The 27263-nt window shown below is 43.2% G+C and overlaps 1 protein-coding gene and 1 long non-coding RNA gene across 2 annotated transcripts; one reads left to right on the top strand and one right to left on the bottom strand.

Moving 5' to 3' along the window:
* The first annotated feature begins 356 nt into the window (after window positions 1–356).
* RDH10 (retinol dehydrogenase 10) lies at window positions 357–23693 on the top strand. The gene is made up of 6 exons (XM_081013579.1): window positions 357–1438; window positions 3513–3745; window positions 18254–18352; window positions 19758–19903; window positions 20350–20481; window positions 22390–23693. Exons 1-6 carry the CDS (start codon window positions 1147–1149, stop codon window positions 22511–22513), a joined length of 1026 nt encoding a protein of 341 aa, XP_080869705.1. The 5' UTR covers window positions 357–1146; the 3' UTR covers window positions 22514–23693.
* Window positions 1410–18247, bottom strand: LOC308481402. Its single transcript, XR_013988639.1, has 4 exons — window positions 17905–18247; window positions 5749–5831; window positions 1778–1965; window positions 1410–1542 (listed from the first exon to the last, which is right to left on the bottom strand). It is a non-coding gene; the product is annotated as an uncharacterized lncRNA (long non-coding RNA).
* Window positions 23694–27263: the final 3570 nt, after the last annotated feature.

The raw sequence follows: 27263 nt of genomic DNA, 5'->3' as shown, positions 1-27263 counted from the left end.
TATATTAAAAAAAGTGTGCACATGAGCGCGACTCTCGGCAGCCTGTGCTTCCTGAAGGCCGTGGCACTCATGAACATGATTGTTTAGGAAAACAGAAAAGGGGCAGCAGAGGCGCAGTTCGCCCAGGGTGGGCGGGCCTAGCAGCGCGGGGAACAGTGCGCGCTGCCGCCGCCGCCGCCGCGCTTGACTGCGCCGTCGTGGCCGGACTGGGCTCTCTGGTTAATAAAGGAGGGCGGCGCTGCTGGGCGGAAACGTGACGGGAATAGACGGGGGAAGGCCTAGGAATGCAAAGTGGGCGACGAGGAGGCGGGGCCGGGCTGGGAAGCGCGGGTGATGGTGGGTTTGGGGGCGGGAGGGTTGGCGGAGGGGGGCCTGGTTTCCTCTCGCCGGGGCTATATAGAGCGCCGAGTGGTGGGAAAATGTTCACTTTCAGGGGCGAGGTGCTGAGCTTGGGCACAGCCGCAAGGCGGAGGGGACAGGTAGGGCTAAGGCGCGAGGAGCGTGAGAGGGGTAGTAGTAGCAGGAGCAGCAGCAGGAGCAGCCGCGGCCGCCTCACCGCTCAGCCTTTTCCGCGAGCTGGGAAGGTGGCAGCCGGACGCCCCTTCGCGTGAGTCCTGCGGAGCGTGTTTGTTCTGAGAGCGCGGAGGAAGCGCAGCAGGAGCCTCCGAGGGAAACTTGTTCCGTGCGCTGCTTTAACTTGCCGCTCGCGGTGGTCCCCTCAGGGTAGGAGGGCGCTGAGAGATTTGCCCTCCCTTTAGCGTGCCCGTAGCAAGAAATAGTGGCCACTGCCGCCGTCACCGAAGGCGTCTGAAAGAGCGAAGCCGGAGGCGGCCCTTGAGGTGCCCTTAGGAGGCTTGGCTGGTGCCTAAGCGCAGAGTTCCTGCCCTAAGCGCGGAAGCAGCTTGCGCGCTCCCTTCGCTGTCCGAGGCGGCAGAGAGCGGGCAGTTTCTGCGCTCCTGGCTATGCTCGGGCGCGCTGCCCCTCGCTGAATTGTCGAGGCGCGCGCGCTCTCCCGGCTTCTCCGCGCAGGGGGACTCCGAAGCAGCCTTTTTAGGGCGCCGCGAGCTGCTGCTGCTCAGTCGCCCGCTTCTCCTCCTCTCGCTGCTCCTCCCGGCTGCCCGACCCCCCTCCAAGGGAGCCGCCACCATGAACATCATCCTGGAGTTCTTCGTGGTTACCTTCAAGGTCCTCTGGGCGTTCGTGGTGGCCGCCGCCAAGTGGCTCATGCGCCCCAAGGAGAAGAGCGTGGCGGGGCAGGTGTGCCTCATCACCGGCGCTGGCAGTGGGCTGGGCCGCCTCTTCGCTCTGGAGTTTGCCCGCCGCCGGGCGCGCTTGGTGCTCTGGGACATCAACACGCAGAGCAACGAGGAGACGGCGGGCATGGTGCGGCACATCTACCGGGAGATCGCCGAGGAAGCCGTGGTCGCTGCACAGAAAGGTAACCGACCGGCGGGAGGAGTGTTGCTGAGGTGGGGACGGGGATGAGCTTGGGAAGCCCCGGGTTCTTAAAAGGCAAACAAGAGAAGCAAGCGCCACTTCCTTCTAGGAAAGAAAAGCAAGGGTTTTTTCTATCGATACTTAAAAAAACAGCGCGCTCTCGCACGTGGTCTACTCGGGAGTAAGCCCCATTAAGTTCAGTGAGGTTTATTCCCAGGTAAGCGTGTAGGATTGCAGCCTTGGGTGCTTTAAAATAAAGTGCAATATTCGGAGAGAAGAGGGTATAGGAAAGAGAAAACATTTCAAGAGCAGCGGCAATAGTAGTAGCTGAAAATGTTACCTCCTGGATCGTTGCTCTTGTGCAGAGACCTCCTGCCGATACCTGGACAAAGTTCTAGATTAACTTTAAGGATCATTCTGTCCTCAGGGGGCAAGGGATGTCTTCTCTTTAACAGAAATATGGTGCTGCTCAGGGCAATAAGGCAGATTGTGGAGTTCTTTGATAAGATGCTTTTCTGGCACACGGATCTGTACATGGTTGGACGGGAAGAGAAAGAGACAACGGCTTGTACAGCTTGTAGTGTTCTCCAGAGTGACTTTACCTGCCTCTTTATCAAGGGTGGCTGAGTTGCAAACATTCGTAAGTCCTCCTATTGTGTGAAAAAGTGTTGGGTGGGGTTTTTTAACCATTTGGTCTTAGGGGAATACTCCATTCTTGCCACCCAAGAAGTTTTGGGAGGGATGCAGTGATTTATTTTTCTTACAGAGGCAGAGATTGGCACACTAAAGGCAATGACTGGTATTCAATTAACTTCTCCTTGGTGTAGACCCACTGAAATTAATGGGACTTAACTGAGTCATGTTGGTCCATTTCATTGAGTACTCCAAATACTGCACAACAGTTACCTTGGATTCCAGAAATTCTAGGCAAGACTGAAATTGAGGAACTTTTCTTGCTTTGGTATGCTGGGCTGCAGCGGTTTGCAAATTTTAAATTGAATGTGCAGGTGCTAAAATAGGAATAAAAGCAAATGAGCCCTCATTGACCATTTTCAGAAAATTGTGTAAAGGTCTGGCCACCTCATCTGAAATGCACAACCAAGAATCGGAAGAGGGGAGGATTAACCAAATGTTTACTAATAATATTGGAAGCTGCCTTTTGTCTATCTAGCTCAGTTTTGTCTATACTACCTGAAAGTGAGACTCCAGGGTTTCAGATGGGGGGGCATTCCCAATCCTTCTTGGAGATGCCAGAGATTCAACTTGGGACTTTCTGCATGCAAAACATATGTTCTAACACTGAGTTGCTATGCTCTACCCGACTGTTGCCTATTCCTGGAACAGAAGAAGAGAAGGAAATAATTTATTCCAATGGAATTTAATATGGCCATTAAATGGAGAGCACCAAGTGGAGATAGCAAAGGAGGTCTGGGCGTATTTCGGATAGTCAACCAACTCAAAACAGTAAATCTTGAGGGTGGTGAAATGGGAATACTCTTTGCTGCCTATTGCACAGAAATCCAGGTTGTGGGTTGTATGAGATGCAGTGCGATACACATGGAAAGCAATGCTCATATTTGTGCTGCAACTCTCCAATGGTTTGACTTTACCCCTAGACTCTGTGACCTGGGAGTTAGTCCCATTGAACTCAGTGGAACTGGCTTTTGAGTATACTGTTTAGAACTGTAGTGTCACAAATGGCTTCACCAGTTTGTTTCACCATCATCATCATCATGCTTAATTTAGCTCATGTGCACCATTTGCACAAACCTATTAAATGGAATAGTTGGGTTTTTAAAAAAAACACACCAAAAAAATGAAAGTTTGCAGTCTTGTTCATATTTGAGAATAAGCCCTAAATCTACTGAACTCAGTAAGACTTATTTCTAAGTTAATACAACAGTCAAGCTGCGTGTTCCCATACCCTCAAATTTAAAAACTCCATCTGAAGTGGTTTGTGGATCAAGCTGTCCACTTATTTTCTGATATTTAAGCATTGCATGGTACCTGACAATGGTTTTCTTTCTTTCTTTTCTCTCCCCCTACCCCTTGCTTGTCTGGCTTCCTGTAAGTAGCTGGGCATGGTGAAGAAGTGGTACCTCACTACAACTTGCAAGTCCACACATATACTTGTGACGTGAGCAAAAGAGAGAACGTATACACAACTGCCGAGAGAGTTCGCAAAGAAGTTGGTGAAGTCTCAGTCCTTGTTAATAATGCTGGTGTGGTTTCTGGACACCATCTCCTGGAATGTCCTGATGAGCTTATTGAAAGGACCATGATGGTTAACTGCCACGCACACTTCTGGGTAAGTATATCTATTTATGTTACTACATTTGATATCTAGTCTGTCTGTTCCCTATAAAATGAAATCACAATTTGTTCAGGACAGCATTTGTTTTGTGTGGCAGCACTGCATAATTTGGGCCTTCTGTTACTTTGCCCATCTTACACACTGAGCCAGATCCTGAGAAAATTGTGTTCAACTAAAAACAACAATTGGGCAAGTTAGTCTCAACAAACTTTCACCCTGTTGATTTCATTGGCACCTGAATGTGGCTAACACTGTTTGGGTCAGAGTCCCTGGTATATAGAGATATCTGCTGGCCTTTTTGCCACACTGATTGAGTCGTTGGTCCACTGAGCCCAATGTTATCGCTTACAAATGGTAGCATCTGCTCAAAGTCCCATGCAGAAGCTTTTCCAACAGCAGAAGTCTTGGTTGTATTACTTTTCATACTAAGCTGTGCAGCTTTCCCTTGATTCTTCTGGCTATCTTCTGTGGAACCATCGCTAATAGTCTTTGGTAGTCAACGTGGTGCCTTCCAGATGTTGTTGAACTCTTAGCTCCCATCAGCCCCAGCCTGCATGGTCAAAGGTTATGGAAGATGGGAGTTGTAGTCTATGGCAGCTGGACGGTACCACATTAAATAGTATGGTGTAAGATATCCACATAGAGTTTGAGCAAGTGCTGCTTTTGCTACCCGAAGTTCTTTTGTATGCATGTTGGGTTGGAATTAATTCACTGTATTCAATGAGACTTACTCTTGGGTAAGTGCATACAGGATTGCAGCCTAAAGAGTGGGACAATACAGTTATGCAGAGAATATTGCAAATTTTTCTCTCCTCTGTTTTCCTGGGAAGACTTGGACCAATGTTTATAAAGAGCGACTTTTTAAAGACTTTGCCTAAATACCAGGCTATATTCAGAAATATTTTCTTGAATTTCCTTCAAAATCCACTGCATAATATCCATTGTCAATTACAGCATTTATACTGTTGAAATACTCTGCAAACTCCATGTTACTGAGAGTTCTAAATATTTGCTGTGCCTATCTTAAGATAGGAGAGTAGAAGACTGGTTCATGACCCTTATGTCAAGCATTCCCTTTAGAACCATGCTGCATACTGTTCAGTGAGTAAAGCATGAATTGAAGGAAGATCCAGTTTCATCATATACTACTTGAACAATGCAGAAGATATTGGTTTAAATGTTTTACAATTAGAATGAGCCTGAGGGATTTTTCTGCAGAAATGAAATGCAAACACCCAGTTTATACTTGTAAAAACAGGGAACTTTGGTAACTGAGTAAATGCATGCTTGTGGCATAGCTGTAAAAATTTAGAGTTCTTGGAAGTGGTCACTTATGACATCATTGTCATTAAAATATGGGCGGATCCTAGCCTGCCCAGCTGCTCTTGCTTCAGGCATCTAATTCAACAATAACTTGCAACGTTATTGTGTATTCTAAGGATTCATTTAAAAATCCTAATTTAACAATGGAAACCTAATAATGCAGTGCTGTTCATGTCTATTGAAAAAGTAAGTCCCACTCTCTGTTCACTGGGGGAAACCAGAAAATGTTTCGCACCCCCTAAGGATTGCAGCCTTAGGTACGTTTTGAAAATCATTTTGATACTTAAGACATTTCAAGCTCTCTTTCCCTTTGAAGCACTGCTCTGGAGCTAACCCTTGTCATGTGAACTTGACAGAGCTATTTCAGCTAAACAAGTCAATACCTTGTCATGCAGTGTTGTATAGTTTCAAGTAGCAACCCACAACCCTTTTCTCTGAATGCTTTTTATCAATAAATTATTCTCCGAGGTGGATGCTCAAGCTGTTCTTTTGTTTCCCAGACCTAGGTAACTGAATACATTTGCTAGTTTCCTAAATGTAGAACAATATAAACACAGGAAGAGAATGTTTAAATCATTAATTTCTGCAAATTAAGTAGCAAAAGAAATGGAAGAAGTAAAAATTGGGAAGAGCCTTTAGTAGGTACATTGGGGCTTCAAATTCAGTATACATACTTGGTATTTTACACTGGCTTTTCCAGTTGGTTGACCTTGGTGAAATTAAATAGTGTCCACTTGCTTCAGATTTCTGGATTCTGCTATAATGAAGAAAAGGCAAAGCTCTTTGAGGCATAATGAGGGAACAGCTGTCAAACACACACACACACACACACACACAGAGAGAGAGAGAGAGAGAGAGAGAGAGAGAGAGAGATCTGAATCACCTCTGCAAGTGATAAGAAACAAACACTGCTTTTCTTGGGGAATGTGGTTCCAAACAGGATTGTTGTTGATCCAGAGAATAAACACTGTCAGTGCAACCAAATCAAGCCTTTTGAACAGCAATACTGCTTCACCTTCTATGTATACCAGTATGAATAATCTTTGCTAGAATTCTCTATCAATATCTCTTATAGTGCCAGCATGGTAGGAGATGGTGCAGGATTTCTTATTTGTTGTACTTCCAAGTAACATTAAACCATGGTTTAGTGCTACATACATGATGTCCTCCTCTGGCCGTGTTGTGATGCTTTGTTGAGAATATTATAAACTTGACCTGCCCATGGGAAAGTATGAGTGATCTGTTTGAATCCCACTTGGTATGCATCTAAGCTTGCTTACAGACTAATCCTAGGTATGACTACTGAAAAGTAAGTTCCACTTCATTCAATTCCTAGGATACAGTCCTATACACATTTTCCTACCTCCTTATGACAGTATAAGCCCAAGGGTATGGGGTGTGATAGTTTTTGTGTTGTGTGTTGATCAGGAGATCATCAGCAGGGTAAACACTTATTGAAGTTATTGCCTGTTGTACTAATCTGGGTCTTGCACAGAGGCTGAATTACCCCCTCGATATTGTGATCAGCCCAGGTATCTCTTTGTACCTAAGGTGTTAGCTAAGTTCATTTGCTCCATATGAAAGAGAAAATGTTGCCGTGTTCAAGCCATATATTTGCAGGCTTATTTGGAACCTGTAACATGTCCAGATCTTGCTTTGGCTAGCCAACTTCTCAAGAAAAGTGGCAAAGTTTCCTTCATTGAACTAGGTTGGCAGGTGGTGTAGAACCTGCCTTATTTGATATGTGGGCAATTCAACAGACTTTGTATCTATTGTGTGTAGCAATGGGCTATGTCAAATTGCAGCATCTTCTCAAAAAGACAGACTTCCCAATAGAAGTCCTGCATTAGGTCTTTGAAAACCATTGAAAATGAGGGCGCTTGTACAGTCTCCAGGAGTGTAGTCTCCAGGATTGGTGCAGAGTAGGCATGACATTCCTTGGCCACAAACCATGCCTAGCAGAAATGGTGTGTTGTAGACATGCCTGCTCCCTTCCTCTTACTTTCTCCTCCTTTCTATGTTCTGTGTTGAATCTTTATCACTGTTAACCATGGCCAGTGCCACCTGGATTCCCTCATGCAAGGACATGCAGATTTGTAGCTCTGATTATGATGGCAATCCTAGTAATCATTAGTCATTGTTAGTACTGATATGTATACACCAGGCTACACCATGCCTTAGGGCTGGCCCACCCATGAAGGAAGCTGAGGCAACTGCCTTAGGCAGCAGGAGCCATAGGGCAGCAAATTCAAGGAAAGCATTCCCCGCTGCTGCTGCTGCTGCTATGGTAGCAGCAAAATCTACAGCATACTCCTTGGAGGCCAACTCATCAGCCCTCCACCCCACATGCCACATCTACAATGGCTTCTTGGCAAATAGGAGTTGCTGCTGGTCTCCTCCCACCCTTGTTCTTGATGTAGATCTTCACTAGTCCCTTCTTCCCTGGTGAGGGGCGCCATTTTGTGGTTTGCCTCAGGTGCCAAAATGTCTTGGGCCAGCCCTTCTATACCTGAAGCAGAGTGTAGGAGAGAAGGGGCAATTCACATAGGAGAGAAGGCAGTGTGAGAATGGGTGGCACACTCCTGCTTTTTTTAATCTGTTTTATGGAAACACTTAAGCAGAGCTAAAAATAGCTTTGAGATGTCATGTATATATCTACCATATTTGGAGCCTGCACATTGGCTTTTTGCCTCCTCCAGAGCGAACTGAGGTGGTGCCAGGCAGTACAACATGCTTAATAGTACTATGGATTGTTCTGTGTATTTAGAAATACCTTACAATATTTTAGTACAACAGTTTGACTGACTAAATGCAAAGGGGGGGGGGCAGGTTCTGTGCAAAAATCTAAATATAGACCAACTGGCTTTTTAGCAGAGGGAGCTTGCTTGTGAGTACACCCTCAATATCTTTTAGATACTTTCATTAACCAGTGAACTTCAGTAAAATAACTACAGTTATTTTGGAAATGATTCTTGTTAAACCTGCGTTCTCCCTGTGTACTAGGGTTGCCATGTGTCCTTTTTTTCCAGGATGTGTCCTTTTTTCCCCACAGGTAAAATTTCTGTCCTGGCGGATTTTTTGAATTTGCCAAAATGTCCTCATGCTCGGGCATGCTGCCGGCTCCATGGTGTGCCCCCCCCCCCAGCTACGCCTCTGCATAGGACCGTAAAAAGGATCCTGCAGGGTCAAACCTGCAGGGGCTATCTAGGCCAGCATCTTCTGTCCCGCACCTCCCCCCCCCCGCCCCAGACACTGGCAAATGTCCTCTTTTTTCCTCTTTGAATTATGGCAACCCTACTGTGTACTATCTTTCTCTCCCTTAACACACTGCATTTATTTAAATTGTAAGATAGTATGAGCCTGGGACAGTTTAAGCTTACCCAAAGATCTACATACAGTGGTTAAGAACTTAATTCGTTCTGGAGGTCCATTCTTAACCTGAAACTCTTCTTAACCTGAGGTACCACTTTAGCTAATGGGGCCTCCCGCTGCCGCTGCACCGCCGGAGCACGATTTCTGTTCTCATCCTGAAGCAATATTACCCAAGGTACTATTTCTGGGTTAGCGGCGTCTGTAACCTGAAGCGTCTGTAACCCAAGGTACCACTGTATTTGTTAGCTACGTAACTTGCATGTTGCTTCTCCCCCACAATCCCTTATCAAATGTATTATTTGATCCTTGGCTTAGCTTCCACTATTGTGTTGATCCTAAGATTTGGCATACACCAGTTGAAATAGGAAAGGAGGAGCATGAAAAAACACTCCTGTATAATTTGCACTTGGAAGTATTTTGATAATTCTTGGTAGTTAGGTATGGGCGCCCAATATCCTAGAACCGTGATAGGTTAGCTGGAATACAAAGAACAGGAGTGGAAATAGAACTTCAAATGTATAACATTTCTACCTGTGAACAGGAAGAGGTTGGTGAGTTTAGCTTCTTCTGTCCTGTGCCTGCCCCGCCCTGTAGCCTGAAGGTCCTGGCTTCTGCTTACTACAAGTTGCTAAATACTTTTCAAAGCAAAGGAGGCTCCCCCCCCCATACCTGGGTGTCTCTTTATCCCTCTATCTAACTGTAATTCAAAATAATTTACACATGCCTAGGTACCGTTTTATACCTGTTCAGGTTTCTGGGTGCTCCATCCTTCTGGAAAGGAACAAGAGAATTGCTTGATGGGGGAAATGCAGTGTTGGCTTCTTCATTGAAACAGAAGCCTCACACTAAACTCTACTGGCTTAGAATGAATGTTTAACCAGCTCAAGTTCATTTTCCTAGACCTTGGTTCACTGGGAATGACGCCCACACACTCTGTTTCCTAACTTCCTTGGCACTCTATTCTTGTCTGTCCGTAGGTTCTAGACAATCCCTTCAGGCCAGAACTGTTTCTTCTGTGCTTACATACTATGTTTCCTTTAAAAAGGAGCAGTGTTTATTCATTTAATTGTTAATAACAGCTTGCCAAATTGTCTCTTGGGATTCATTCATGGATGATTACATACCATCTTCCATGCAGCACTCAAAGATCGGGCCGAAAGGGGGCAGATTTTCAGGTATTATAGGAAAGTAAAAAGGTTGAGCACAGCCACAAGCCGTAACCAACAACAAACATTTCTTGTTCTAGGATTTTAAGTGGTGCGCTCTTGCAACATAGAGATGAAGCTATTGCAACACTCAAGTTTGTTTAACTGGGCAGGGTGAAAGTAATGCACTTTTTAAATACCGGATTAGATCAAAAGTACCCCTCAATAAGGAGAGCTGCACAATTGGCAATATTCCATGATGGAGCTCTTGCTTGACAATAACATTTCCCACTGCAAGTGAAGGAGCCTATGTTTATAGACAGATAAAGATATATCCTTGTCTTTGGCAACACTGCTTTCAGTTCACCTAACATTCAAGCTGTGGGTAAAACCTCAGTGCCTAGGGCTTGCCGATCGCATGGTCGGCAGTTCGAATCCCCGCGGCAGGGTGAGCTCCCGTCTTTCGGTCCCAGCTCCTGCCCACCTAGCAGTTCGAAAGCACCCCTAAGTGCAAGTAGATAAATAGATACCACTTTATAGCGGGAAGGTAAACGGCGTTTCCGTGTGCTGCGCTGGTGCTGGCTCGCCAGAGCAGCTTCATCACGCTGGCCACGTGACCCCGAAGTGTCTCCGGACAGCGCTGGCCCCCGGCCTCTTAAGTGAGATGGGCGCACAATCCTAGAGTCGGACACGACTGGCCCGTACGGGCAGGGGTACCTTTACCTTTACCTTTAACATTCAAGCAAGATAAATTATCAGAGTTCAGGGACGCATTCCAGCAGCCAAAAACACTTGGGGCTGTGAAGCAGGGAGAGTAAGGAGGTGTGGTCTGGGGAGAGTTCTGAGGGCCAGGTGAGAGGGGACTGGAGGGTCGCATTTGGCCTCAGGGACTGAGGGCCCCCACCCTGCAACAAGAGCTTGAGCAGGTTCACACTTTTCATAGAATCATAGTAACATTGGAAGAGGCCATGAGGCTCATCTAGCCTAACCAACTGCAGTGCAGGAATCTTTCGCCCAACGTGGGGCACGAATCCACAGCCCTGAGATTAAGAGTCTCCTGCTCTACCCCAATAGAAACCCATTTTTTAAAATGCAGCAGCAGCAGTAGCATTTCCAGCTTTGTGCTATAAGGAAAAGTTTCTTCTTAAGAAAAGGCGTTTTTTGCATGCAAATTTCTTATCCGTTTAAAAATGGGTTTCTACCTATGCAAAAAGGAACTTGCTCAGACCCTTTGGGCTAGTCAGAATCTAACACTGATAATGTGTACGCTGTAAATACTGAGTATTGCTCCCTTCCTTTGTTTCCCATAATGGCTCATCACCCAGGCTATCACCTCAATGAAGGAAGCTAGCCTGGCTTATATTTTAACGCTTGCTAGATCCAGGGGTCAGAAGGGTCTAGGCAAACAGGTCTCTCCCCCCGCCCCCCCGACTCATAAGAGAAGTACATACTGTGACCTAGTTTTGCACATAAAACTTAACTTTAAACCACGGCTTAGCATTAATGGATGAATGGGTTCTTGGAGAGGAGATTGTGGTCACTGCAGCTACAGAATAGTGCAGTTAAATAGATTAAATGGTCCCATTATATCTAGCACTCTTAAGAAAACATGTTTATGTGGATGTGAGTGACGAAGAATAATGACACATGAGTTGGTGTCGGGGGGGGGGGACAGTATAGATATTTACATAATTCATTTATTTCATAACCAAATGTAAACGTGGTTCTGGGGCTAATCAAATGAAGTGAGGAATTCTCGCAAGTAGCAGTGGAATGCATTAGTAAGTGGGATTTAAGCTTGTGGTGCTAAGAAACTTCCAACGTATAATGAGCTGTGCAAAACAAAAGGTGACTCCTTTAATGGGGCTTGGCTGTTTAGATTCTATACCTAAAAATAAACTAACCTTTACAGGTTTTTCTTTCTTTGCTGTTCTTTTTTTTTTAAAGTGTGTGCCAACTTCTTTTGCTTCCTGATAATCCTGAATTAGGGTAGGCTGTGTGCGTCTGTCTTGAATAGACGAAATAGTAGTAAAGCAATGGCTAAACAATTTGGAGCTTGCCACTGACGTTAAATGTAATTGGTTTTATTTTATTCAGAGGCCAGAAATCTGAATTGTGGATTGTGTACATAGGCAAGTTCTAAGCCTGCATCATGAAGTTTGCCAGTGTTCAAGACTTATCCGTCTATCCCCAAGTCCTTGACCCAAATAATAGCATAGACCTAGATAATAGCATTTTCAGGTAATCCTAGCATTTCTCAGAACCTTAACAGGGGGACCACTGAGTAATCGGTACCTTCCCCGGATATCTTGCCCCTCTCTGCCATTCTCCTCTTCCAGTGCTTCAGTGTAGAACAAGCATAGGCAAACTCGGCCCTCCAGATGTTTTGGGACTACAACTCCCATCATCCCTAGCTAACAGGACCAGTGGTCAGGGATGATGGGAACTGTAGTCTTAAAACAGCTGGAGGGCCGAGTTTCCCTTTGCCTGGTGTAGAAGACTATGTGTTCCAGGCCTCACCTTTGGCTTACATTGGACAAGAGTGAATTCCAACAGCCTGGCCAACAGAGTTGCACCTGAACAGAATACACCTTGGAGTCCTATGCAAAGCACAGGATGTTTATGGCAAGCACATCTATGTGAAAAGGGTTCCCTGGAGATCAGGGCCGGATTTAGGTTTGATGAGACCCTAAGCTACTGAAGGTAATGGGGCCCTTTATATAGCAGGTGGGGCCCATTACTTATATCATAGGAAGCTACACAACACAAAACACTGTTGCTGTATGTAGGTTTTATTTTATTTGTTTTTGATCTTATATTTTGGAAATGTACATCCAGGTTTTTTCCCCCTTTAAATTTTTTGGGGGCCCCTAAGAGAGTGGGGCCCTAAGCTATAGCTTGTTTAGCTTATACGTAAATCTGGCACTGCTGGAGATGGAAAGTTTTGAAAACCATTGGCGTATGCTATGGAAGTGGCAGCATCTGGCTGGGCTGAAAGAATGTATTGGGCAGCGCTGCAGTCTTCGTATTCTAGCCTTAGCCTAGTTCTTTGGCTAGGGTTTAACATTTCTGTGGCAGACAAATGGCTGTGACAATCAAAACCTGATTTGTTGACTCCTTAAGCCAATATTTGAACAACCCATTCCTACAGGGATAAACTTAGGACGTAACCCACTTCTTAGCCTACTCCCTAGAAACTCTGGAGATACCGTCCCAACTTCTGTGGTCTCATTAACAAGACGTGTGTTCCTTTCCCCCTCTCCTCTCTGCCCCACCTCATGTTTCCATAAATACCTTATTGGTGAATGTAGACTGACAGTTGCTGTTAACCTATGCATTTATTACTTTATTTACAGCACATTCTGCAGAAGCCTTCCCTTGGTAGAATATTATGCAAATGCAGGATATTATGTTTTATTATTTTGGGCTATTTACTAATTGTGGTGTTGTATTTCATTACCCTTTAAATAGTGGGTAGTGAAATGGAGGCTTGTGGGCCTGATCTGACCTGCTAAGCCTTCCCTAATGGCCCACTGATCCCCCAACCCAACTTTGCAGCTTTGAAGAGCACCAGCAGGAACGGAACAATCTTCATCTTCATCATAGCGCTGGGCTGAGCACCTCTGCCCAGCACCACGGTGAGGATGCTGATCACTCTCCCCTGCTATTTTGATTTGCAGGGAGAGGATACAGTCTTCATGTCCCATGGAACCGGGTGTTGCTCAGCCCAGTGCCTTGTTGGGGATGCAGATTGGCAAGATTTTCCTCCTTTTCCCATTCAAACAGAGAGGGTGATATGAAGGAAAATTGCTTCCACCACCACCATGACAATGGGGAGGGGCAAATTTTCCTAAGAGAGACAAAGATGGCCACACCCACTTCAATTTTGCCACTTCTACCGCTGGGATATAACCCTTGGTGGGTTGGCCCACAATGAATACAACCTATGGACTGAAAAAGGTTAGACTTTCACAAGTAGGAGGATATTAGTGGGAAAGCCCTTTTAGCTCTTGGTTCAAAACCGAATGTGCTCCTAATATACACAGGAGTAGTTTACACTAATGTTGTCATCTTTGAAGGCTTGGTATTTCAAACAGCTCTTAGCAGTTACTGGGTGATTAAAGTCATGCTTGGAGCAGACCCAATGAAAACAGTGGGCTGACTTGCACCCATTGATTTCAATGGGTCTGCTTTGAATATGTCCAATATTGGATAATTGACTATTATTTATCATGGCAGTTTACAAAGAATGAGGGCAGGCCCCTGCCCAAATAAGCTTACACTCTTAAATTCTGACATGGGGAAGACAACATCAAAAAGGAAGCACAGGCAGGTGTGTGTTCCCTTTGGCATCTCTTTGCATGCACGTCTAGGCCTCATGGTCAGAGAAGATTTTTTAAAGTGGGTAGCGCTAACTGCTGAATACTAAACCTTTATTAGCTCTTAAGGTAGGACTTTGGTGTACTCAGCAACTCTGTCCCTATTCATATTATCAAATGTGCATAGCTTGCTTTCTTCCAGCGGAGGACAAGTATCCTAGATCCTACAGAGCTCTATACAGATTAAACACATTTTCAGCACATTTTTAAGCAACTGTATTCAAGTTGTCTCAGTGGGGAACAGTTTGGTAAGTCATTTTGAATTCTACCTATCTGAGAGTAAGAGTAGCTGCCATGTGAAATTGAGGTAATTCCTTGTATGGCTGTCTAACCAGTTAAACCAGTTCTTTCATGATGTCAGGATGGTGCAAAGAAGCTGGTTAACAGGACAGAGCCAAGAGGATATGAAATTTTCATTGTCCCTCCCAACTGCTCCATTAAGTAGATTCCAGCGCTGCTATAGGGCACTACTTTTTAGCATCTTACCTGATGGGTTGGGGGGGGGGTTAGTCTGCAACACAATTCTAGTGCTACACACATTTTAGCACAGTTCAAACATTTGCTGTTCCATTCTTGCATTGTACTCTTGTCTGGGTGCTTTTAAAGTAGTTAACAAGCTTTCGTAATTCATATTTCTTGGTATTTTTGAGCTGTAAAATTTTGTCAGCTATTTTAAAATATTGTATGGTATCTTCCCAAGACTATAAAATAACAAGCAAATAATTCAGCTTCATAAACTTTTCTCCAAAAAGCCAATGGCTTTTATACACAAATTAAAGTTTGAACTTGTGTTTACTGATTGATTGATTGATTGATTGATTGATTGGCTGCTGTGGTAGATGAACTTCCTTTGTTATATCCTCATAACCATAGGATTATAGACAACTTGGTTTCATTGTTCTTGTTATGATCGTGTCCATAACGTTAATCTTAAAAATGGTAAAAAGTGGTTGCAGAATCACCTTTTGTAATCAGGATAGGAAACTTTCTAAAGGGTAATTTATGACTTCTGACTAATTCACACATTCCCACTAGAATATATCTAAATTGGTTCTGCCCCATGTAGCAACTGCCTTTCTCTTCTAAATAAGAGCTAATCAACGTGAATCAGAAACAAGTTACATGACTGAGGAGGGGACCACACTATGGAGTCTGCAATTTGAGGAGGTGGAAAAGCAATTCAGGCCCTAGAAGGCAAAGTTTCTTTGCATGTAGAAAACTAGTGTGTCAGAGGAGGGTTCCAGGATTAGCCCTCTCCCTGCTAGTTTTCTAAGTGTAGGGAGTTTCTACCTCGTCCCAAGGGATTATTCAAGCTGAACTGTATAGTATAGTCCAGGAAAAATGGAATCCTGCGATTCCATGGTTATTGGCTTCTATTGGGGACAAAATGTTTGTGCCAGATTTTTAATAACTCTTCAGAGCATTGGGTGTAGAACTTTTGTTGTGGAGATAATGAAGATCCTGGAAAGAATTCAGATGAAACTGAGTTCAGATGTATTGCATTACTCCATGGTGTTATGGTTCAAGGAGCTGGAGGAAGAGGGCTACATGTGAAGCCATTTCTAGCAAAGCTTCATAAAAGGAACTTTTGTTACTAAAAGTACAATACAGAGAGCAACTTTAATCAAGGTAGTTCTGAGTGGGTTTGTGGTATGGGAATTGGATCCAGACTTCATGAGTGCAGAACTTGAGTCACAGGATGTTCCTACCAGAGGGGTGATTTTTCAAGATTTCTCTTCCCTGCTGCAGCACTCTGTACTTCCCAAAAATCTGCTCTGGACTGTTGGAGGACCCTCTAGAATAGTGCAGCAAGGGAACAGGGAACTGGCAAATATCACTTCGTGTTCCCTTCATCAAGTGAGAGCTTCTACTGGAACTTATTTCCTAAGGAGGGGAGAACAAGTCTGGGTCTCACCCCTTCTGTGTGAGAGAGGTTTCTTCAGTACATGAAGCCAGAAGAGCCCTATGATAGCAATCTGAGAACCAAAATGAAGCTAGGCAACCAATGGAGATTAACTGATTTAAATTTTGAATTGGGAACAATGACACCATGTCATTATATTACAACAATCTTTCTCCCATGAATAGTATCTCTCCCCCCGCCCAAATGAAGCAAAGGAAAGCATGAGATAGAGTGGGAAACAGGAGACTTGAAAGTAAGTAAGTACAACTTACTAGCCCCAACAACCCCTATCCATCATGCCAGCTTTTGCTCTCACATTTCCCTTCTGCTTTCTACTCCTGAACAATTATGTTTGTTTAAAAGTGCCACATCTGCAGAATTGTGTTGTACCAAAGACCATGATGTCCTAGAATAAACTGTTCCCTCACATGGCAATAAATGAAGCCATAGTCCAGTCTTCGTTGATACCGAAGATGTTTGCAGATGCCTCTTGCTTCAAGAGGAGGGAGAAGCTCAGAACATGATGGTTGGGTCTGGGCACACAGAACTGTGTTTGGGACTTGGTGGAGTCCAACAGTTGGTACACCCTGAGAACTGAGTGTTTATATTAAGTTTTCTGCATTTGTAGCTGCAGAGATATGTTTGAAAACATGCAAGCTCTCTTCTGTAAAAGGCTCAGCGCTGGAGACTGTTAGTCCTACAAGATACAATATCAGCCCTTTCCTTGGTCCTCCAGTCATTTTCCATCACTTGCCCTGCTTGCAAGTGTGGTAGATGGTGAAATTATCTGGTGGCAGCTTCTCCAACAAGCAGGGAGAGGAACAACACAGGAATAGCAGTGCAATTCCTAATTATCTCTTCCTTATAACTACAGGTTTAAAATGTACATTATTGGAAAAAACAGCATGCACTATATTATGCTTACATAGTACAACTTCCCAGCACAATTTTTGACCCAGATTTTTGGTAGCACTTGGTCCTTGCAACAAAACTTACAAGGCTCATGTTTTGAACTCCTTAAAAGGATGATGACCGGGGGGGGGGGAGGGAGGGCCTCAAGCAAACCAGGGTAGTTCTGTAGTGCAACAAATCCTTCATTAAGAGCCAAGGCAAGAAACTGAGAATGGGAGAACCTGTTAATCTTCTGTCATCCACTAGCTGCCCATTGAAAACACATGTTTGTGTGGTGTTCAGAGGTTTGAGCTAGTCATTTAACACCTGCGAACAGAAATGCCTCACCAAGAACATGTGAACATTCTTAGAGCAAAACTGTTTTGATGTCTCTGATTGGAAAAAGCAGAGACGCCATAAGAATGGAATTAGATTGAGTCAGCAGCAGTCTTTTTCTAGCTGAAATTGTTTAGACTGTCAGTTACCTAGTGAACAAATGCAGCGAGTGGTTTAAGTTCAAGAAAATTCCCCACCTTTTTAGCTTTCAGTATTTCAAAATAATTGTGTTTGTTTAGATTAGGAAGCCACTTAACTTTAAAAGCCGCTAGTATTGGTTTGGATGGGGTGGGGGGGCTTCCTTAATAGTACAGAACTAGTGGTGTAGCAATTTAAAAATGAGCCCTGTTTCTGGCTTACAGATGCAGTCAATTTGGCAGAAATGCGATTCTAGCACAGAGTCACTTCCTGCAACTGCATGGCAGCTGCAAAGCAACTGCTGTAAAGTAATTATAGATGGCTTAATCTTTCAAATATATTTCTGCAGGTGGAATCTCAGCAAAGTCCATGGAGGAATATGCAGGTGTCATGAGATGAGATTATACATGGAGCTTTGTGGAGACTTCATCTGTTGTTGTGTTGGCCTCTTAGCATGCCTGTTACAATGTGAAAAACAAGTCAGCCATACATTAATCTGAGCAATGTCAATATATTGTTGCAGATTTCTAAGTACAACAAGATACATATTTTTAAACACACATTCCTCACTTATAATAGGAGCTTTTTGCCAGAATTGTGCAGTGTAAAAATTAAAGAGTAGGGGAGGGAAACTGGGAGGAAAAACAGATTAAAATCTCCACTCACCAATGAAGCTTTCTCGGTGACCTTGTGCCAGTCTCATAGGGATGTTATGAGGCTAAAATGGGATGGACAGAAAGACAACCTTGTGTGTTATGACTACTTTTGCAAACTTGCTGTCTCTTAGACAAGTTAGTCTGACCACTTGACTTTGGGAGAAAGGTAAGTATATCTGGCCTAATGGAAACTCTGGGCATAATTGTAATCAAACTTAGGGTGCTACATTTTCTCTGTAAGAATTATCTCAGGGGACCATTCACTCAATTGCCTGCAGTCTTGTATTTTGGCTGATGCAGAAGTAGGCCAATGAATGGTAGGCACTTACGTAACAAACTCGTGTGCTCTTGCTTTGTAGACCACTAAAGCATTCCTTCCCAAAATGCTGGAATTGAATCATGGACACATTGTGACTGTTGCAAGTTCCCTTGGCCTGTTTAGTACCGCTGGAGTGGAGGTTTGTTAAGATTACTGTACTTTAAAACTGATCTTGCATGTCTAAGTGCTTCAAGCTGTTGTTGAACCTGCTGGCGTACAAATTAACTCAGACTTCTGGGAAGCTCACAGCTCTAACTTCTGTTGAAAATTCAAGGTTCAACTTGAATTCAGTTGAGTAACCATCAGTTTAGGTTTTTTACTTTATAGAAATGACTTCCTCAGAAGAGTTAGTGCAGAGAATAAGAATGAGCAACACTTGTTGAAATACCAGCAGTATGGTATTTAATAGTCGTCGTCTCCCCCACACGCCATACATGGTATTACATGTACCAAAAATTACCATTGTAGGTATAGTGAAGGTTAGATCAGGGTTGGAGAACCTGTGGCCATCCAGATGGTGTTGGGCTCCAGCTTCCATCTGTTCCAGCCAGCATGGCCAATGGTCAGTGATGATGGGAGCCAGACTCCAACACCAGTTGGTGGGCCACACGTTCCCCATCCCTGGTCTAGATGTTGCAAGGCAGCATTCCTGCTTGAGACACTTCAAAATTAAAATACAATACCAGTGACATGACAGATTTCAAAATGATAGTTGTGTGATCAAAATGGAATAAGGTACCTCCTGTCTGTTCTCTTTCCTAGCCTCACACTAAGTACTTCTGGAGCACTCTGCCCCATGCTGTGTGGTCATCATAAGTGCTGGTGGCTTGATGAAAACAAAGTGTTTACTGGTCACTCCTCTACATACAGTTTTTATGTACTTAAATATCAATGTTGGTCTTTCGTTCTGATTTAAGAAGGCACAATTGTGAACCACTGTGGGTGGTTTTTTGTCTTTCACACTCCCAACAATAATTCCATTAATCAACACTGATTGTCTAATTTAGCCATTGTGCTGCAACAGGTTGTAAAAAGCAGAACTTCTTAGTGAGTGAGTGAGCAAGCAAGCAAGCAAGGCAGAAAAGGATATAGAAATGCTAAAGGAGAAGCGGTTTAGACTTCATATCCCTGGCTGGCAAATAAACAATGGCAGATTACCAGACTAAGCCACCCACACCTTCAGGTGGTCCACAAGCAAGATTGTCTCCCAGTTACTTTTCCCATTGTGTGTTTCCTTCTCCCTTGATAACCCAAGTCATGAGGTTTCAGAATGAAAGAGAATATGCACTTCCATACTGATGGGGCATTTCTTCTTGTATTATGACTTGAAGCTGACAACTGACTTCACAATACATTCCTGCCCCTCATTACACTGCTACATAAAGCTAATAATACAGATGAGAAGAAATTATTTCAGTTAGTGCTATCATCGCTTAGAGGACTTTGATTAAGTGATGTAATGATTCAATAGGAACATGAATGGTGCTTTCAAATCTGTTCACTTTATTTTTGCTATATTTACACACTTGCTTCTTCCAATCTAGGATTATTGTGCCAGTAAATTTGGAGCAGTGGGTTTTCACGAATCTTTGAGCCATGAACTGAAGGCAGCTGAAAAAGATGGCATTAAAACAACATTGGTCTGTCCTTACCTTGTAGACACAGGAATGTTCAGAGGCTGCAGAATTAGGTAAGCAAACTAGCTTGTTTTTTCTCATCTCCAGTAACTGTGAAAAAGATAATAGCTATTATCAAATGCCACAAAAATGACATGTTTTGGGTCCAGTGCAATAAAAGATCTACATTGCAAAACATAAATATGATCTCTAAAACTTTGTTCATGTAACAGGGAAACAAAAATATTATTTGAAGCCAAGGTGCATTTTAGCTTTCATAAACGCCTCTTATATCTGGTAAATGTACAGACTTGTTTAATCTAGATCAGACTTTAATTTAGAAATGCTTCAAATGGCATAATCTGACCCAAATTAAACCATTGACTCTCATATTAAAATCAATGGGACTTAAGCTTATATTTAAACCATTCCCTTTGAAGTAAAAAGTGGCTTTAACTTTGGCTGAATCTTCTCTCTGCATGTATATTTCTAAAATGAAGCTTTCGTTTTTCTTTTTCAGAAAAGAAATTGAACCTTTCCTTCCACCACTGAAGCCAGATTACTGTGTAAAACAAGCAATGAGAGCTATACTTACAGACCAACCTATGATTTGCACACCTCGCCTGATGTATATGGTCACCTTCATGAAAAGGTGACTATCTTGGAATCTTGGCTAGCAGTTAATGTATAACTTTTAACAGACCAATGGGTACCCAGTATATTGGAGTGCTGTACATCTTGGACTTGCTCTTACTAGTCTCACCCCTGGAAGACTTCTTGTCAGAGAGTCTGATAGCATAAATCAGGCATAGGCAAACTCAGCCCTCCAGATGTTTTGGGACTACAGCTCCCATCATCCCTAGCTAACAGGACCAGTGGTCAGGGATGATGGGAACTGTAGTCTCAAAACATCTGGAGGACCGAGTTTGCCTATGCCTGTCATAAATGGACAGCTAGAAAAGTTCTGTAGGGACTTGTGTTGGTGGAAAAACTTCTCAAGTGTACAATAATATACTTATAATGTTTGATTGAATAATGCATACAAGTCAAGCTGTGTGGCAAGAGGAAAACAGTGTTTTTGATAACTACACTGGAAGTGAAATAGTTTTGGATCCCAAATACAGCAATCTTTCTCTGAATTAATAAAACAAACCATTCCTGAGTATTTGTCTAGAAAGGTGCCTTTGGTGCCCTTTATGTCAGCATTCTCTGTTCATGGCACAGCACTAGAAAAGGTAAAAAGTTCATGGGCTGTAGTAGGGAGAGAGAGAGAGATTTCTCCTCACCCCAATTATTTTAATCTTATATTGGCATATTAAGAATGCACACACATCCCCCAGAACAGCCTATGTGGATCACGTGTTAAGGCACTTAACTAACGCTTGGACCTTGTGGTGTTTGAAATGTTATAGTTTGCAGAAGTGCAGAAAAACTACACCACACTAGGCCCACCTGGCACTCATATTTAATAAAGGATTCCCTCCCAAACAGCCCCCCTTTCGTCCAGCTGCTAAGTCTCCATATTGCGGAATCCACAGGTGGGAATGGGGGTAGTGGAGGCATCCTGGCCTCCTTAATTTGGATCATAAGCGGGGGAGCTAATCAGCACTAAGTTATCTGCTCTTGCACTGTAGCTTCAGTTCTGGAGAACTCCCACCCCCTCTGTTTGCCTTCTGATGATACACACAAATTCAACTTAATTGGCACAAGCTCCTGCTTGCACAGTGAAGCTAATGGAGGCAGCAGCAGCTATGCCCATTGCTTCAGTAGGCAACTTTGACAAATAATTCCATTGCCAAATATCCTGGATCTGAAGAAGTTCTTGCTTTTCAGTTGAATTCAAATTTCTGGGGTTTTTTAAACTGAAAACTGGCATCAACAAAGGCATGCAAAGCAAAACTGGAAGTGTTAGTATTGATTCATCTAATCTCTGAAAGGTTTCTACATAGTGCCCCAGCAAGTATATAGCAAAAACTAGTCCAATGTCAAAATCTTCCTTCAGTTAAACATCAGTGTGGCACTCCAATTTCTGATGGGGGCGAGGGCTACCCTGAAATTTCTGTGAAGTGTTCTAGGTCTCCCATTGTCTATTTCTCTTTTAAAACTGAGGCTCTTTAACAATGCTCAGAAATTGGGGGCGAGCAATATCTGAATATAAACTTCTAATAGGTATCTGACATTTTAAACATTTGTCATACACAGTCATATATTTAAAGTAATCAATGATTGTTATAGCATCAAGGCTTTGTTTACTCGTACAAAAGATTATTTCAAAAGGACTAGGCTGAAAATAGCACATTGTCTTTTGTCTGCTTCAAGGAGAGGTCAGTAACTGCAGACAGTATTTTTAGCTTTCTGGCATTTATGTCTAAATAAATAAATGCATCATATGTAAATATTGATACTTATTCTTTTTTTTTTATATTGTATTTTTATGTTGTGAGCCACCCTGAGATCTACAGATGAAGGGCGGTATACATATTTAATAAATAATAGCAATTCTTCACCAATTGTCATCTAAAGTGTTTTATAACATTTCTTATTTTCTTCCCCCTCTCAGCATCCTGCCTTTTGAAGCAGTTGTGTGTATGTACCGGTTTTTGGGAGCAGACAAGTGCATGTACCCTTTCATTGCTCAACGAAAACAGGCCACAAATAACAATGAAGCAAAAAATGGAATTTAACATTTTACAAAGGACTGGTGTTTGTAGCTGAATTATGTTCAAAACTAAATGACTGAATTGTGAAGTGCACTTGCAGTTAGCAGATGCAATAGTTAACATTTTACTGTGGTATTCTCTTGGATCCTATACCTGTATAGTGAACAGAAAATCAATGTTTTTACATACTGTATATAAAGTAATAGAATTCTTGGAAACTGTGATGGGCAAAGTGAATTTATAAAATGTAGTAGTCACCCTTGTCCCTTTTGAAACTTCACTAAATGTACATTAACATTCTACTCTTTTGTAAACAAACTGTGTAAGATTGCTCCTGAGATGGCCATTCAACCAGAAGATGCAATTGTTTCAGCACCTGTTATATTTTCTTCTATTTTCTGTGGGCAAACATTTTAAAACAAATGTGGTGAAATAGTGGGGCGGTGTTTCACGGGTTGACCCAGGCTACGTAGAACAGATAAATTTCAGTGAAATTCTGCTGTGTAACACCTACATCCATTGAACACTAAATCTTTCCTAACTCAACTGGAAAATTTGCATTTTATGAAGTTTTTGGAATGAAGTAATGCAGGACTTTTTCATTCCATTACTGAGAGAGACTCCCCTCTTTTCCCCACCCCAAATCTTTTTAAAGTTGGTAGCTTCTTAAAGCTAATTTGTGTTTTGAGGTGGCAATGGCATATCTAAATTATGGCCAAATATCATGGCAAAACCCTTTCTGCCCCCCTCATTGCTCTCATATGTAAATATTACTTTACCCAAGCTCTGGTCTAAAATTCAAAAGCAATCAAGCAAGGTGGATAAAAAAAGTAAGTCTTCATTCTTATGCCAGCTAATTTGCAAAGATACGGTTAATGCTGGATGCAACTTGACTGTTTTAAGGATGGAAAGGGTGTGTAAATGTCTCTTCACGAACATTTTGAAAAAGTGTTCATGTTGTAGAAGCAGTTGGGTTTTTTGTTTGTAAAAAAAACACAATTTTGTGCCTTGAATCTGAGCATCTGTATTAGTGGAATATTGTAACGGTGAACTTCTACCTCTATATCTAAATGTATACCATCCGCTTGTAAATTTACTATAAAACGAATCCTGTGGTGACTTTTTTTTTTTTTTTTAGAATGTCATGTTAAATAGTGACCAACTTTTGTGGTTATTAAAGTGAGCCACTTTGTTCTTTAAGCAACTCCTTGTATGTGTTTTAAATGCTGACAAGGTTCTGGGTTGGGTTGGAGAGAGCCTAGGAAACCACTAGTAAAGAGTGACATGGCTGGCTGCTGTTGCGCTCAGAGCTAGATATTACTAGCTGCAGTACACAGGAACTCTATTTCTCCCAACAGCATCTAACTAGGAACCAGACTGTTAGGGGAGAGAGAGAATGTTTGGAAGGAGATATTGGGGGCTGTGGGAGGAAGTCAATGTTGGAGAGTTATTTGACACGGAAGCTTTGTAGATTCTTGGTAGCATCTGGGGGGTGGGTTAAACAGAAGGCATTTGTGTGATCATGTTACATATTTCAAGGTCATACGCTCAATGAACTGTAGACCACTGCTTGTCATCTGCAAGTCCTCAGGGTGGACACTTTAAGGTTTCTGCTGAGTATGGAAACTTGTAAGGAGACTATGCCTGTTGAACATCCCTGTTGGAAAGGGGAAATTGCCAGTGCAAAGCAACTGAATGCTGCTGAAGTCTTTCTCCTGCTCGTAGCAAGTGCTCCAAAAGATATGGTATGTGATTGAAATAAAAATGATAGAGGTGACAAGAGAAGTGAGCTCAAACACCCAGGAAAATCTGTTGAGGGCATTTTCAAAGCAATGTGGATGACACCAGGACCTGGTCCTACCTGATCCTTTGTGACGGCAACAGCAGTAGTTCCTTAGCAGCCTCCCCCAGCTTGGTGCCCTTCGGGTCACATCTGCCCCAGCCAGCATGCCTAATGTTCAGAGATTATCAGAATTAAAGTCCAAAATATCTAGAGAGGGTACCAGGTTGAATAAAAGTGGCTAAGATTAAGGGTTGGAGTGTCATCCAAGCACTGTCTCTGTAACACAAGTAATGGAATGGGGTCCTAATTTCAGGCAGGTCATGTGGAGGTAGCTAGGACAAGCTGGCTTTGTGGCAGGTGGAGAGTACCTCACTGACTGCCCAATGTTTGCTTACCAGAGCCACATTCACTGCAATGTCTCCTACAAGGCTATATAGTCAACAGGTGAATTGAGCTCTGAAAGACACATAAGCTTCCCCCCCCCCTTTCATTGCTCTCCCTGCCACCAATGATAGCAATAGCAATGATGGGGTTTGTGTGCTGCCTGTTTGGACTAACTACCAAGGAATAGCAACCCTCTTGCCATGCGTGATCATTCTGCTTGCCTGCCTGCCTGCTCAGTCAGACAGCTCACTTGGGGCTTCCCAGACTTCCCTTGCCTTTTTAAATTGGCTATCCTTGCATGCTTAGTCATCAGAGTGATGATAGGGTAAAGGTAAAGGGACCCCTGACCATTAGGTCCACTTGTGACCGACCCCGGGGTTGCGGCGCTCATCTCGCTTTATTGGTCGAGGGAGCGGCGTACAGCTTCTGGGTCATGTGGCCAGCATGACTAAACTGCTTCTGGCGAACCAGAGCAGCGCACGGAAACGCCGTTTACCTTCCCGCTGGAGAAGTACTTATTTATCTACTTGCACTTTGAGGTGCTTTTGAACTGCTAGGTTGGCAGGAGCAGGGACTGAGCAATGGGAGCTCACCCCGTCGCGGGGATTTGAACAGCCAACCTTCTGATCGGCAAGTCCTAGGCTTTGTGGTTTAACCCACAGCGCCACCTGTGTCCCCAGAGTGATGATGGGTAAGTGCAAATACAATATAGAGAGATAACAGTTTTGTACTGCGACTGCACAGCGGCTACAGACACCATGCAACTGCATTGCACACTATTTTCACTGTTGCAATTTATGCACTAGCTCAGGGATAAACCCAACTTCCCCCATGGCAAAATATGATACTGTGTCATCCCTGCTTAATGCTACCTGGAGAAAACACCTTGCTCTCCTGCACCAAATGTTCAGCGACTGAACATTGGTTGTGACATTCTGTTGTCTGAAAATACAGTTGTTAGCAGTAAAGATACGGAAGGGCAAGGATGCTTACCGTAAATAATAATGGGTAGAGATGTAGGGTAGGCAGTCCCAGGTATAATTTGTATAATTGCACCTGAGGGAAGTCTGTAGCTCAGTGGTTGGGCACATGCTCTGCGTGCAAAAGATGTCAGGTTCAATTCCTGGCATCTTCAAGTTGGGCTAGAAAATAAGCTTGTCTGAAGCTTTGGGGAACCACTGCCAGGCACAATACTGTACTCTATAGTCCATTGTCCTGGCTCATTGTAAGGAAAGGGTGTTTTTTTTCAGCCCAAGGGCTGCCTTGCCTTCTACACAACCTTCTGGGAACCACATGCCCGTGGTGGGTGGTCCAGAACCAAAAGTGGGTACAGCAACAAAGGTTAATTTACTCACACATCCCACTCTATTCTCCATCCAAGGCAAGCAAGAAGTATGAGCATTCAAGAATACATCCCAGCATAGGAAAAGCATTCAAGGAGGGTGCCAAGCAGGGCCAGCTAGGTAGGGGAGCAGCTGGGGGGGAGGGGCCCCAGTTGGGGGTGACTTTCTTATATTAGCTAGTTGGTTGTAATATCCTGTGACTTATTGCAAGCACAATTACTAAACGCACCCCTAAGCGTGATTACTCCAAAGGAAGTCCCACTTCTCTAGTTCTTCCCATTAGAGAAGGAATTTATATATAATTGTGGTCACAATAACTCTGCTTCTCAGTTGAACAGTGTTTTATAGACAGTGGAAATAGGTCAGTAAATGCCAACCACGTATATAATTTAATATACGAAAACCCCCAAATGTTTAGGTGATGTATGCTCCTGGTAATGGTTCAGCCACTCCAGTTTTACTTGCTACTAAAGATGCATCAGCTAACTTGTGAGTTTGCAGGTATGCATCGGACACTTCTCTGTAATCATAGAGACCAGAAGCAGCTGCACTCTAAAGCAGGCCTATCCATTTCTCTATGACCCTTTTGAAAACCAGATATGGGAAGAGGGTCTGAAAAAAGATTAGCACATGCCATTAATAGATGAATAAAAGGAAACAGCCAAATGTCTTTGGCACCTTTGAGTGATGCATACCACAATATAAAATGGTGGTCATACTCTACAGCTGTCACAGTTATACTTGAATAGTCCAAATTCATGGGGTTAATCTGTCTGAAAACACCTGTAAACCAATTTAATTATTTCCTCAAGGTCCTTGATGAGGTGCAGCTCAAGGCAGAGAAGTAAAAAACTAAACCCATGTGCCATTTAAACTGAAGACACTGAGATGCCCAAATGCACTGAATTCAGATCTGAAGTTGAAGTATTTGGTTGTGTCTATACTAAAATGCAGCATAAACACAGTATCATTACCACAAATTGGTATAATTCCAGTTGTGATGATGAAGTAACAATGGGACTATTTGAATCACTGCATCTTCTCCTGGTGAGTCATCCTGAGTGTTTGTAGAAATTTTTTCTTAGCGCAAGAAGAGTAGCAGCTATGTCACAAAAGGTTCAAGTCCAGATGGAGTGAAAGAGAGTTTCAAAATGTATGAGTAGTTTTATACCTCAGGATTAGACAGACATAAATTAAGATGTTAATGACTAACAGTGCAATCCTGTATGTGTCTTCTCAGAAATAAGTCCCTTTGAGCTAAGTT

The sequence above is a fragment of the Podarcis pityusensis genome (genome assembly GCF_964106645.2).
Source record: "Podarcis pityusensis genome assembly, chromosome: 7".
Taxonomy (NCBI): domain Eukaryota; kingdom Metazoa; phylum Chordata; class Lepidosauria; order Squamata; family Lacertidae; genus Podarcis; species Podarcis pityusensis.
The sequence above is the reverse complement of the archived record's forward strand: the minus strand, read 5'-3'. Positions and strand labels throughout refer to the sequence as shown.

Bases quoted from the DNA above. Each gene is read 5' to 3' on its own strand.
- RDH10 (XM_081013579.1), top strand. From the start codon at position 1,147: ATGAACATCATCCTGGAGTTCTTCGTGGTTACCTTCAAGGTCCTCTGG. The intron at 18,353-19,757 runs GTTTGTTAAGAT...CTTCCAATCTAG, and splicing joins TTAGTACCGCTGGAGTGGAG to GATTATTGTGCCAGTAAATT. The intron at 19,904-20,349 runs GTAAGCAAACTA...TTTCTTTTTCAG, and splicing joins TTCAGAGGCTGCAGAATTAG to AAAAGAAATTGAACCTTTCC.